General features: G+C 37.9%; 1 protein-coding gene across 1 annotated transcript in view; it reads right to left on the minus strand.

Moving 5' to 3' along the window:
- PKDCC (protein kinase domain containing, cytoplasmic) overlaps positions 1-14,002 on the minus strand; it is a 46,897-nt gene extending 32,895 nt beyond the window's left edge. Inside the window, exon 1 of the mRNA XM_075204172.1 lies at positions 12,788-14,002. Coding sequence (XP_075060273.1) covers positions 12,788-13,573 — 786 coding nt within the window. The 5' untranslated portion in view covers positions 13,574-14,002. The remainder of the gene's footprint in view (positions 1-12,787) is intronic.
- Between the last annotated feature and the right edge of the window lie 394 nt (positions 14,003-14,396).

The raw sequence follows: 14,396 nt of genomic DNA on the forward strand, positions 1-14,396 counted from the left end.
TATTTATAGACTATACAAGCTAAAGGACAACTAAACTGAAAATACTAAATGACTTATAGAAAATATCTACTAATAATATTCACAAATATAGATGTAAATATTACATAAATCGACTGAACTTGAAATGACAAATCCATAACAGTTAAATGTGGATTAAGTTCAACTCTAGGGATGGGCTCAGCGAATGAAATGAAGAGAAGTGTACATGCTAAGGCCACGGAATTCTGCCACGCATTCACTTTCCTTTTTCCTATGCTTATGTATGAACAAAAAATAAAATGTTAATATCAATACTTTAGCATGTTTTTTCCTAACAAGATTGAAAATTCAGAAGTGATTCATTAAAATAAATTTGCAACTCTCTGATAAATATATACATATTTTTATACAATTTTGGTAAACTGAGCATGCAAATTTGGATTTTCAGGTAGACGTCTTTCTCTTAGGTTGAATATATTTAATATTAATAATAATATTAATAATAATAATAATAATATATTTTCATGCACCTCACCGAGATTGCGCCATACTTCTGTTGCCATGTTACCAACGTATGTTTACATTTAACAATTTAGTGCAAAATGATCACTAGAAGAATACAAGAAGACACATACTTTGTGTTGATGTCATTAGAGGTTTTATCAGGAGTTAATTGCTAATTGAAGAAGAAAGAGGTGGAAATATTCTGGAATTATAAGGAACATAGATGCTATAAAAAAAATCTATCTGCAGGAATGATCGTGAAGAAACGGTCCAAAAATCAGCGAAATATTCTCTGGGTCCCTGATTGTACAGAGCCATGTAATACGAAAAATTAGTACAGTCTGCGAAGTATTTGTAGGCACAGTCATTGAGAGCTATTTACTAACGAAGATTTAAACTCGCACATGCACTAGCTTGTAGCAATTGTCAATTTGTTTTGGTTAAAGTAGAATAAATTACAGTAATGACAGTGAATGTCTGCATCAGCCCTAGTAGATAACTCCCAATGTCATTAAAATCAAAATCCAAAAACATACTGGTAAGTTAATTGGCTGCTAACAAATTGACCCTAGTCTATGTGTCTGTCTGTCTGTCTGTGTCTGTTTGTCTGTCTGTCTGTCTCTGTCTCTGTGTGTGTGTGTTAGGGAATTTAGACTGTAAGCTCCAATGAGCAGGGACTGATGTGAGTGAGTTCTCTGTACAGCGCTGCGGAATTAGTGGCGCTATATAAATAAATGGCAATAATAATAATAATACTTTGCAACCTTAAAAACGACAACATATGGAGAGATACGGCAGATGGTTAAAGCTGCTAAAAATTTCCCTCTTACCATTTCTACTCTTGAAACATAATATATAGCAGTTAAAAGATATACAATGAAGAGCAAAGAAAGTGAAAGACCAACGTAAAACATATAAGCACAAAAATCAGCGGACAGTTATTTTTTATTTTATTTTGTGTTCCTCGCAACGTACTGCGCTACGTAATGTTTATTGGTGTTTTACAAATAGAGAATAATAATAATGGCCACAACTACATAAACATTTTAGAAAACAGAATAAGAAATGTATAATCTAGAGCGTGACGTGACACTAGAATCTGACACTTCATGACATGGTTTGCTTGTGCTTTCTTCTTGAGAGACGAGGTCGTCTGAAAAGTTTACTCTTTCATCAAGTTGTCCCTATCTTGAAAAAGCAGAACTAAACTTAAGCACTGATAGGGTCTTATCTCAGTGTCCATTTTCTGTTATCTGCGACCATTTCTACTCTCCGCTGGTTCCGTCCTCTATGTCCCTCTCACATCCTCATTCCGGGCTCTTTGCTCAATGGCCTGAGCTCTTCCTTCCTTGACATGTGTATCTGTCCTGTATTATCTGCAATCACAGACACCACCACTCTTTCACACTGTACAGGCCCTGACATCCAATGCCTACCTCCCAGCTCCAAATATCTCCTCCAGCTGCCAATTGCCAGAGACCCTTATTGCTGCCAACTCCTTGTAAATGCCACGAGAAGCAGCCCATGTGTTTCTATATTTAGACCCGCTCCCTCTGACAGGGGGTCTTCTTAACCTTCATTATATAGCTTAATCACTAGGATTAGGACAACATGGGCTGCAAGGTTACAAAAGCCCTCCACTGTAAATAAATGACAGCAATACAAAGTTATTTACATATTGCTATTATAAAACAGCATTGCCTCACAAAAACCATGCAAAGTGTTCCTTATAAGTCCCTGTAGGCCAGATATGCACCCAGTAACTCTGGCTTATAGCAGAGACACAGTGAATTGTGTAGTGCCATATATACAACTTGTGGGCCTACAGAGATATATAAGGAATGATTTGCATATCTCCGCCCACAATTTATTAAATAAGAAAAACTTTTTTTTTTAATTTTGTGAGATAGTAAATACTTACTACAGACCTCTCAACAGATCCTATTTTGACAGGACTGTCTTTCTACACAGACGGCAAAAGAGGATGCGTACTCGCAATAAAGTGGGCACGGTTTTGGCGGCGCCAGATGTGATCTGGGCAGATCAATTTCACCTACTGTACTCTCCCCAACATAAACAAACTATGACGTCACTAATACCCCATTCACAAGGGTTTTTGCTGGGGCGAGCTCTGACGACCCGAGTCGAGGCTCAATGTGAAAGGGGCTCAGTGCAAATCCCGGGTCTGTTCACCCGGGAATTAGAACCGGGAGTTTTGCAGGGTTATTCCCGTGTCAGTCCCAGGTCACCTGCAATGTGAACGGTGCGACCCAGTTTTTCAACCCAGGTATCAAATAAAGAAGCTGATTGGAGGGATTAGGGACGCTGGAGGATGATGTCATTTCAATGCTGCAGAGACGAGAGATAGGAGAAAGCATGGCACACTGGCTAGAGGAAGAGGTGCGTGAGCTGCTGATTACAGGAGAGGAGGAAAACAAAAAACAGTCTCAGCAGCTGCATCAAGCTCTTATTTGCTTTATAAAACAGCTAAAAAACACAATGAACCAGAAACTCCAGGCTACACAATAGTAACTCGTCGGCCATGATTAAAGCAATGCTGTGAACAGTCACCACCCACTTTGGCCTCATCATTGTGTGCAAAAAGAAAATCCCCCTCACCATTTTTCAGCCAATCAAAGCTCCTCTTGTGATGACTGACACTATTGCCTGGGCAGACCCGGGTTCAGTATAAGCGGGGTCGACTCAGGAAACTCCCAGGTCCAAGGTGCAGTGTGAACGGGGTCTCTGAGCTGGGATGCTGTGTGACACGGCAAAAACCTGGCTTGAAAAACCCGGAATAATGCAGGGGCGGCAATGTGAGTCTGTTTGATGAGTACACACAGACAGACTAAACAAATCCAATAGTTCTTCTCTGTAGCAAAGCACACTAAACAGTGGAGGAGAAAAACATATTATTTACTGCCTAAAGAATGCATTTTGATGTAAAATATAGATAGATATACGCTTGTTATAAAACGAGAATGTATAAAAATGGTCGTTTCAATTTCACAATTAATTAAATAACATTAGTTGGCCTGCCAAGTCAGCACTCAATAATGTAAATATAGACACAAGCCAGTGAATAAGGTGCAATTGCAATGAATTAAAATCTACTATTAAATGCATCTACTTCCTGCGAGCATAATCCTCTATTTACCTTATCTACTGGTAAAATACTTAAGCTATATTACAAAATATATATTGATAAGTCTCTAAGCTGCTTCTTGCATCTAGAGTGCCTGTCTCCTGCCATTACTAATGTACTTAACAGGGCTAGACCCTCAGGCACCTGTATGTTTAAGAGCAAAGCAAAATTATATATCCGTGTTATTTGTCATTACAAGATTTGAAAAGAGGATAAAGAGAGATCTATTTAAAGGGGCTGAAATTATGGAATTAGCTGTAAATGCCAAATATGATTACGGTACATAACATAAATGATCATTTTAGGCTGGGTCAGACTATTGCATTACTTCATCCTTAACCCCTTTATGGCACAAAAGTCTGCAGTCCAAAAAAACCTGCGCTAAGCTGGAGCCAGCAGACCTAGGCTGGTGAGGGACTAATATGTAACGGATGAGGGACTGTTTCACTAACAAAATCGTTGCAGATCTGAATGTGGGAACGTTCAGTTTTATGAGCATGTCATAACATTTGATGGACAATTACTGCAAAACACAAACACACACTTTACAAGGAAGGTCTAATTCTTTTGGCTTGCACGCAGGTCAAAGACAAGGTGCAGTCTGCAGAGCAAGGTAACTACGTGAAAAGTCGTGCAGGTGTCCAAACTTTTACGGGGTTGCGTGAAAGGCTCTGTCCTACATAAACCAATTACCTGCATCTGCCAGACAAGAGGTCACAGGTGTAGCACATTAGGGGAAATGAGAAACAAACACACTCTGGAAACAATGTCCTGTCTTTCTGTTATAACTCATAAAGAAGGATGCTGTCTTGAATACTATCACTGTTCATATATTACTCCGAGTTACTGTTATGTATCTGCTGTGTAATCTTAAATTAAATCCTGCATCCACCGCTGTACTGTGACATATAAACTCTGTTCATTATTGCTACGGGTATGTTATGCTGGAGAGAAAAAAACAGGCGATATATTAAAACGTGTTGAAAACCCTATGCTCTGAAGCGCAAGACCTTCCTGTAATGCTCTAGCATCCAAATGAAAGATGTCAATTACTGCACAAAGCAGACATTTGTGTTCTGAAATAAGGGGGTGTAGTATTTATAACAGGACTGGACAGACGTGTGTTTCAGTCCAAGACACTGACAAAAAATGGTGAGTGGGGACTTCGATTTTTAAATGGTAGTTTTGATAATTAGGAATATTTCATTAGTTCATACTGCCTTTGTCATCCTAGGGTCCTACAAAATGGTTATTTTAGTTTAAAAAACAAATTAAACAAGGTTAAATATTTCTGTCAACGAGCAACGAAGTGATCACTATGGGATGCAATTTAAGTGTAAATTGCATTCCTTAATTTACACAGGATCCATGTGAATTAGAATACTGTGCAAATTGCACAAACACGCCTCTTTATCTGCCTTAAGGGCCGGCGTAGATGATACACTAAAGTGTATCAGTTATAGCGGCCCCTGTAAGACAGATAAATGAATACATATGTTTGCTAGGGGGTGCACACCTTTTTTATTATTATTATTATTATTTTATAGAGCACAGTCTGTTGCACCTGGAGAAAGCACCAGTAAAAGATACGTCTTCCAGGGACCTATCTGCGGCTGCTTTCAACTCGGCATAGCATGTATAGAGCGTAAACTTTACATTGCTAGGCTCACCCACTACCTCCACGTTCCACCTCTCTAAGCGCAGAGAGGTTCAAGGGGAGATCTAGGTCGGAGATCAAACTGAGACGGATTCTTGGATAAACGTGCGCTGATCAAATGGACTTGCCTCCGACTCTCCATCAGGCCCTATATGTTATATACATTCCGCATATTCTGTCAAAATCAATTCACTTTAGCTTTACGATTCAAAGTTTTGAAACATTAGTGTTTAGTGTAATAGAAATACATTCCTAACTTCTGCTATTTTACTTTTTGTATTTCATCAAACAGGAACAGACTTTCTGCAGTGAGATAAGATAATGACAGAGTGATCATCTTTTTTTAAGAAGAAGTGTTCATGATTATGGAAAAAGGTCCAGCAAACAAGAATATTAAAAGTTAAAACCCTAAAGTCACAGTTTAACAATATTTCTATCGATTAAAATTAATTAAGGACAGCCAATAAATACCAATACACCCATTTTAACTGGTCTATTATATATGGGATAATGTACCCCTTACTGTAAATTAGGATATGATGTGATCACATGCTCTTATATGGCTATGAGAACCCAAGGTGACTTTTAATATCTCTAATAATTTTCAGTAGTGGGAGTATAATTCCTTAGTTTTTTGGTTTTTTTAACAAAATACAACACACAAAACACACACAAACGCACACGCACATATAATATATTTTTTATTATTAACCCCCACCAACCAGTGACCATTTCCTACAATCTTGCAACCTGCTGTGTGCAGTGATATCATTTCTTATAAGCTGGTCACCAATTCAGGCACCATTCATGATACATGCAAGCCGCCCAGATCAGTGAGAATGATTGGCGAAATATTGGTGCTAACGCACATCCGACAGCGTGATCCACTGCAACAGATACCACGGTACAGTAAAAGGACCAAGTGGAACACTCATTGGGATATATAATCTGCGCGTTCTGATGTCAGAACAACTGTACAACTAAAACTGACAGAACCATCAGTGAACATTGACCATTGATATGTATTATACATAGATAATCGAGTGTTAACCAAATCCATTTTAAAAGTGTACCCACATTAAGCTAACGAGTTGCGTAATTTTTGGTGCTATCTGCTCTTTGCTGAGTTCTTCATTTCTAGGATCTAAAGTTTACAACACAGCGCAGAGGCTTCCATGTCTACTCACGAATGACTGTGTCTGTTTCTGATTTTCTCTGCTACCGTTTAAATGGCCTATTAGTGTGATTTCAGCTTAAATACGCTACTTAGAATTTCTTTTCTAAGATTGTAAGGTTATTTATAGTAGAAAAATTTAAAGGGGATTCTCTCCCAGACAAAACACTTCAATGGGGCAGAAGATTTACTCTGCGGAGCAGTTCATACAGTGTAATATCCTTCATAAATCAGATGTCTGTGTGATGTGTGATCTACTGCATAGTTTAGCTGCTCAGTCATCGTGACATCCATGATCCTTAAGAGAAGATTTATAAAAGTCAAAAAGAGATATATCATAGGTATCAATATCTACTGTTGCATTATTTATCTACAGAAACATTTGTGACTTAATATTGCTCTAGACTCTAAATAGCTCTTCCCACATAGGATGAACTATATTAGCAGTCTGTAAATATTAAATCATTCTCGATGTGTTCGTTTTATTTGAAAACTACATTACTCTATTGCAATGATTATAGCGTAATATCCTTACGTAGTTCTATATAACATCATACATCATTTTAAATTGTTTTGGATAAAAATCTACAATAGGGCTATTGAATGAGGTCATTAAGAATAACTGTAGTTTAAATGTTAAAAACACATACATGGTGGTGCAAATCAGGGGCATGTCTTTATCATATTCAAAGGATCAGCAAAAATATTTTTTTTTCTTGGTGCTTGTTTCCGCTTAGCTATAGATTATATAAATTCTCGACCTTTTATATCCTGCAAAACGTTTTCATTTGTGAAAATTTTCCCCAGCTTATTTGGTGTTTACACAAAGCATGGCTAGAAATCCATTATACACTTTTTGATAATAAATGTGGGATAGTAAGTTCATGCGTGACGAAAAGGAATTCTATGTTATATGTATTTCTGACCATTAATTCATACATAACCAATTGTGAAGCACTACGGAATTTGCTGGCGCTATATTGCTAAACGTTGATGTTGATGATGCCTATGTCTAAATTCTATTAGACCACTGAGTAATACAGTTTTGGATAGGTTATAGTTCAGCAACAGACAATGTTGTTTTTTTTTTTACTAGAAGGTTGAGAAAGAAAACGACCGGTTAACTTTCAAGTTGAGAAACAAAAGTTCTGTCTGACAGGGGTCGACCATCAAGAGTATTTGATACATAGCAACTGGGAGGCAATTAGTGCACTGCTGAACCTTGTGTTAAATAAATCACTGACCCAAATCCTTATCTTTTCCAAATGCCCCTCATTATTGAATCTGCTTTAATGAACAACCCTCCAGACCAAATACATTTCCATTTTAATGGGGGGCGCACCTGCCCGTCACAATAACTTTTTAGAAAGGAATTTAAGAGACTTTAGCCATGCCTAAATGCTAAAACTAAAACGGACAAAGAGCCTAATAAAATAGGTTTGGAGGTATTCAGCCCTTTATCCGAAAATTAATTACAAACAAATTTGCCAGCAGAATTCTCTTTACATCTATACAACACAAAACTTGTCACATGTAGCTTCATTTTGTATGTGTTTTCTTTACTCATTTAACTTTGTAGAAGTGAAGCAGATTACATGATAATAAATACTAATTCGTTTTATTTTGACAAAAGGAGGTTCAGACTATTCTGTGTTGGCAAAAATAGTGAACTTTAAATCTGCCATATTACAGACTTCACTCTTGCTATCCAAGAAATCACGTTCTGGGGTTTTATACAAGAAGTACCCAATCTTAGAAAGTTATCACAAAGTATATGTGAAAACCCATTATAGAGCTATCAGTCTGGCCTTGTAAATGTAGAAAGAGGTAAAGAAAAAGTGACGGCATTAACCCTTTAAGCACCGGCACAGATGGTAGCTTCATTACCATCCACCCCGAATGGACACGTCTACACTCTGTGGCATTCCAGGAGACCGTACGTAATGCAGATTTAGCAGTCAGTGCTGTGCAGACATAAAAACGACTAGCACCGGCGCACAAATGGTTAATGGTTTCTTCATAGGAAGCGATGCAAATTTCCTGGATAAGGCAGATAATTTTCAGCACAATTTCACGCAAACCGAATTTCACAGAGGGATAGGCTGGTTTGCAAACATTCCGGAGATAGAATCTTCGAGTTCCACGTTTGCTTGGCCATTCCGCGCTCTTTGTACATTCTGTATTCCGCATTTTGCGGTATTTCTAGTCTATTACTAGAGTTTGGACAATGAAGGTGTAAATTCAGTCTGCTCTGTGGAGGGTAGGATTGGAACACAAACTATAGGGGTAATTCTGTGCGGAACACTCGCCGGAGAAAAGCGGGAAATTCTACGGCCAACTGCAGAATGAGACAAATATTCAGCTGAAAAGTTTTGAAAATGTCTCTATCTGATCCTAAGGTCCACTTAATACATTTAACAATCTGCCTGAATTTTTTCTATCACTCAGCTTCAAATGATACATTAGATCAGAGATACTGGGAGGAACGGACAGATGGAACTTTAATAGGAGTGTATTCCATAGGTATAGACTAATGAAGTTCTCCTTTAGTGTCGATGGCATTGATATATGACCACTTCTATATAGGGAGAATTCACATATCGTATACCGATTAGATTATTCAATGATAACCCTAGCAAAGTTAAAAAGTAACATAAATAAGTTAATCATATTGAAATTATATAATATATACATTTTGAATGGTGCAAACTTACCATGTTGTCCTTATAGGGCTTTAGTTTTTTTAAGTAGTAGGGCAACACACTGAATGAAATATTCATAGGTCATAATAAACAGGCATTTAATCCCAAAATCCTTGCAGCAAGAGCATGCACTCTAAAAGCAATGGGAGATTATGACACACAGGGAATGGAAAATTTTAGCCCGGTGGATGGGAATGGGGTGCAAAATTCAGCTCAGCAGTGTTTTAGTAATAAAATGGGACCAGCCTGGGGGGAAGTTGCCCCCCACCCCTGCCGCATTTCATAATTACATTCTTAATTTTTTAAAATGAAAAGCTGATTTGTAAGTGAAATATAAAACTGAGTATGATACTGCTTGGGGTTGGGGGGGGGGCATTATATTACAGAGTCAAATCTCACGTCATACTTTATGGGGGGCTAAGAAAGTAGCGTATGGAGAAATGTTACATTTTAAAGTGTATATAGCAATCTGAAGCCAAATAACAAAACTTATTCTAACAGTTATTATAGGTCTTATTTGCAGACTAATGTTCTCTGATAAGTATCTTGTCCACCCACAGCCACCATCACCTGCAACATGGAGACAAGTTGTGATTTGCGACTGCTAATTGATGACATAATTTCTGTGTACTGAGTCCCTGAACCGTAATCTGTTTCTAATGAACCTCTTCTTCAGCCCTTGGCTGCCAGCAGACTGCAGCTCCAGAAGATTAAACGTATGGCTTCTGCTAAGTCACGTTTTTTTCAGGCTCTGGGTTGGAGATGACTATCATGAAAGCCTGTGTATCTGTCTGTTTCCTGTTAGTGTGTTGGTGCCTCTCTCCAGTGACATATTAACAAGCCTGTTTGACGATCCTAGATGGTTGTAATATGCTCTGTTATAATGTTATTCTATGCCTGCCTGGATGGAAACCATCAACATATTTAAATCATTACAATCTGCTGTACACTGTTATCAGCCTGTGAAATGAGATCAACTCACTTTGTCACAATTAATATACTTGTAGGGCGCACGACACGTCAGTCGCAAGGCAAAAAGTACAAGGTTTATAAAATTATAAGCGCCATAAAATGCATTATTTAGGAGCATTGGCCAAAGTTCAATATAAAAAGAATAAGGGGATTTTTATTATATATAAATGTATACATACATATATATATATATATATATATATATATATATATATATATATATATATATATATACACATACATATATATATATACATACACACACACATATATATATATATATATATATATATATATCTCAAGACTAAGTCATTGTAGCAGTCTTAATGATCTGTAGTCATGAATCTAACAACACAGAACAAGAGAGAGAGATTGCCCCCTGACAACCTCTTCTAAGTCTAATAGTATTAATGTTGTAATGAATCAATATTAAACTCATATAACCTATCACACGTCAGGCTTTGATCTGTAGAAGGTTAGCAACGCATCTAATCTCCTCTGTGACAACTGAATTACATTTGTTGTGGTTAATGCTAAATTAAGAAAAACCAGGCTATGTATAGATTAACTAAACTACAGTATTATCCCAATACAACAAGGCTATATATAGATTAACTAAACTACATTATTATTACAATATGATAGAGGCCATGTAAAGATTATATAAATTGTGGTATTATCACAATACAACAAGGCTATATATAGATTAATTAAACTACATTATTATTACAATATGATAAAGGCTATGTATAGATTAATTAAACTACTTTATTATGACAATACAACAAGGTTATATATAGATTATCTAAACCACAGTATTATCACAATACAACAAGGCTATGTATATATTATCTAAACTACAATATTATCACAATACAACAAGGCTATATATAGATTATCTAAACTACAGTATAATCACAAAACAACCAGACTATATAAGTATCTTAGTAATAGGAACATCACAATAAAACAAAGCTATCTATAGATTATCCAATCTACACTAACATCACAACACAATCACGCAATGTACAGTTTATCTAAACAAGAGTATGATCACACACCAATATACACTATAAAGTATCTAAAGTAGAGTAAGAAATACACATCACAATAAATCCAGGCTATTGACAGATTGACCCAATTCCACTATCATCACACGCAGGCTATGTATGGATTAACTGACCTACAGCATCGACATCACATACAACAAATAAAAATCATTTTCTAACCCCTGAAGCACATTCAGGCCAGCAAATACCCTTAGCCAATGACTAGGGGAAAAGCATTCCTGTCAGTCTGTCATCAACATGTAACAGTATTTACACATAAATATGTCAACATTATAGTAGATAAACTACAACAGCTGCCCTTGCACAGCACCAGGACATTTGAATATATGATAAAATATGAAACGTGTGTAAAATGTACATTGAACATAATCTGATTTGATTTCCGATTAAAACATTGTCAGACTTATTTCTGCAGGAGACTGAATTAACAATGACACACTTGTTCCTGGCTACAGAAACTGTTCCGCACAATATTTTTATAATTATCAATAGTGCTAAAGATTCTACACCGGATTGGTGTTGTCTACGCACACAGATAGCCTTGTTTTCCCTTTTGAAAGACTGAGTTTGATTTACACTTCTGCTGCTTTGAGTAAATGAGCTGAGCACAAACTTCTCAGTGCATATTAAAAAAAAAACCTCTAGGATTGGCTTCTTGTTACATTTCTGGGGGTAAATATCCCTGTTAAAGCACTAAGGTTGTCTTTCTAAAGTGAGTTTTAAAATAATTCATTCATAAAGGAACGTGCAACCATTTATCCTCTAAGTAAATAAACAGTGCAAGGTTAGGCCATGTGTAAATCCCAGTCTGTTCTTAGCTGTAGTATATAGTAGCAATAATTTGCCTTAATCAACTGAATAGGTGATATTTTTTTTCTCTTAACCTGTATCCCAAAGGGGTGACTGCACAGCTAGATGTATGCATGTGTTTGCATTTCTTAAACTCGTCTGCAGAAAACATAAGTCAACAGACAGAATGTGTTTCATATCCAAGGCAATACAGAGCTCATCTGGAAAATGCAATCCCAATTCATAACTTGTAAAATGTAGGATGATTTATATCATAGCAGCAAAGGGACCTCAGGAGCCTGGAGATAGATTCAGGGGGGAAAAAAAAGTCTGCTTGCAAGGAAGGCTGTCTGGGATTACAGGAATTTTGCAGAAAGCAGAGAATCTTGGTATGTGCTTGACACTAGAACATCTCAAAATCTATTTGTGCAATATGAAAGGACCACTAGCACTTGTATGCCTATGTTTTTATTGTACATTCTTCATACACAAACTATCCATTCTAGTTGATTACTTGCAAGATGTACTTGTTTCAGAAGTATTATTACATAGCTCTTTCACTATTGGCATGCTTAGAATCTGCAGTGGATTGCCCATTTGAAATATTAGAACAATCTATAAGACATTGAAAGCAATTCACAGATAATGCAATATCTTGGTGGTATCAAAAAATACAGAATGGTTGAAATGTAGATAATAACACTGAATACTGTACGGAATGCATTGCTTTTGCAGGAAATGAATGGAAAAAAAAACAATTGTGGATGTTTACGAAATTGCTACAATGATGCTTACCTGGAGGATGTTTGGGTGCTGAAGTCTTTGCAGCAAAATCATTTCTTTCACAATCTTGAAGGAGGCCAACCGGTAGCAGTCTTCCAGCGTCCTATAATGCTTAAGGCAATTCTGGATGTCGTGCCCTCCAAAATCCACAGATTTCAGAGCCACCGACACAGTGTCATTCAAGACCAATTTATAAACAGCTTTTGTGTAACCAGAACCCAAATAACGCACGTTGGTTCCTTTACTAATGTCCTGGCAACCTAACAAAGGTGGCTGTAGGGACAGATCTATTTTTGAACTGGGATGTGGTTGAGATAGCATGTCCTGATCAAAGCTGGATCTCTTCGGGCTTTCCCATTTCTGGTTGTGTTCAGATGAGGATTGTTGGGCTAGGTCCATAAGTCTCCTCTCCAAGGGTCTGAGCAGCCTTTCAGTGGCTGAAATTGGAGCCTGGTGTTCTCTGTAGCGGATCACCTCCTCGTACCTCTCTTGGAGCTGCCTTAATAAGTCCAGAGAGCCTCCCGTCCCTTGCCAGGATGCACCAAGAGGTCCAGCGGTTTTCCTATCCTGTATCTGCTGATTGTGGTCAAACCCAGGCACACACAATAAATTTAACAATGTCCCAAGGAAGAAGGTCAGAAAGAAGCCGGCTGCAACTGCAATTTTCCTCGGTCTCATTCTCAGGCTGTGTCCGGGATTCCAGCCTGCTGCTCTTCTGTTTTGGTGGAAGGATGAGAGCCAAAAAAGTCTTCCTTCACATTGTATTCCTAAATCCTGGCACTGCTGGAGATCCCCCATAGGAGGACGGCGTGTGTGACACTTGCCTGTGCACTGTTAAAGAGGCTGTATCACCTTAAAAGAAAACTGTTTCTTCTTTAGCTCTCGCTCCAGGTTCTCTCTATGCTCCAGTAAGTTGGTGCTTTAGCCTCTCTCTGCAGATTCTTATCCTTCTCAGAATAGATGTTAGCTGCAGGACTGTCAGAGAAGGAATGAGGGGGAGGCGTGTTTTCAAACGGTTCTCTTAAGCCCGGCCTCTTGCTGAGTGACAGCATCAGTCATTCATGGTGGGATAAAACACTTCCCTTTCTCCTGTATTGTGCACTTGCGTCAGGACATGTGGCTCATTGTGGTTTTTTTTCACTGTCTCAAAATCTGCAAACTTCAGGATGAGCTGAGATTGTGCTACTGCTTCTCACTCTCTCTCTCTCTCTTTTTTTTTTTAAGTCCATTTGGAAGAGAGGAAACAAGCTGCAAACATAAGAAATGTATTACAGATCTACGGGTGCCCCCAGCAGTTTAACTCCTAGTAAAGCAGTCAGGATTTCACACAGCAAAAGTTCAGTACACACATATTTACCAGCAAAGTGCCTGGTTGCCAGAAGTGCAACCAACCAGGCTGCGGACTGGATCTGCTGCCACATTACCCTGGAAAGTGTCAGATTACCTGGCTATTTCTCACCTCCCTCTGTATTCTCCAAAGCACACGGCACAAATCAACAGTTAACCCCTGAACTCCAGGAATAATGTATTTATCTATGTGTCTGTGTAGAGCAGAGAACTGCCTCTGAACCTTCACCTGTGTCTCTGCAGAGGGTTAAACATATAGCTGCAAGAAGAGGAA

The sequence above is a fragment of the Mixophyes fleayi genome, chromosome 3, assembly GCF_038048845.1.
Source record: "Mixophyes fleayi isolate aMixFle1 chromosome 3, aMixFle1.hap1, whole genome shotgun sequence".
Classification (NCBI taxonomy): domain Eukaryota; kingdom Metazoa; phylum Chordata; class Amphibia; order Anura; family Limnodynastidae; genus Mixophyes; species Mixophyes fleayi.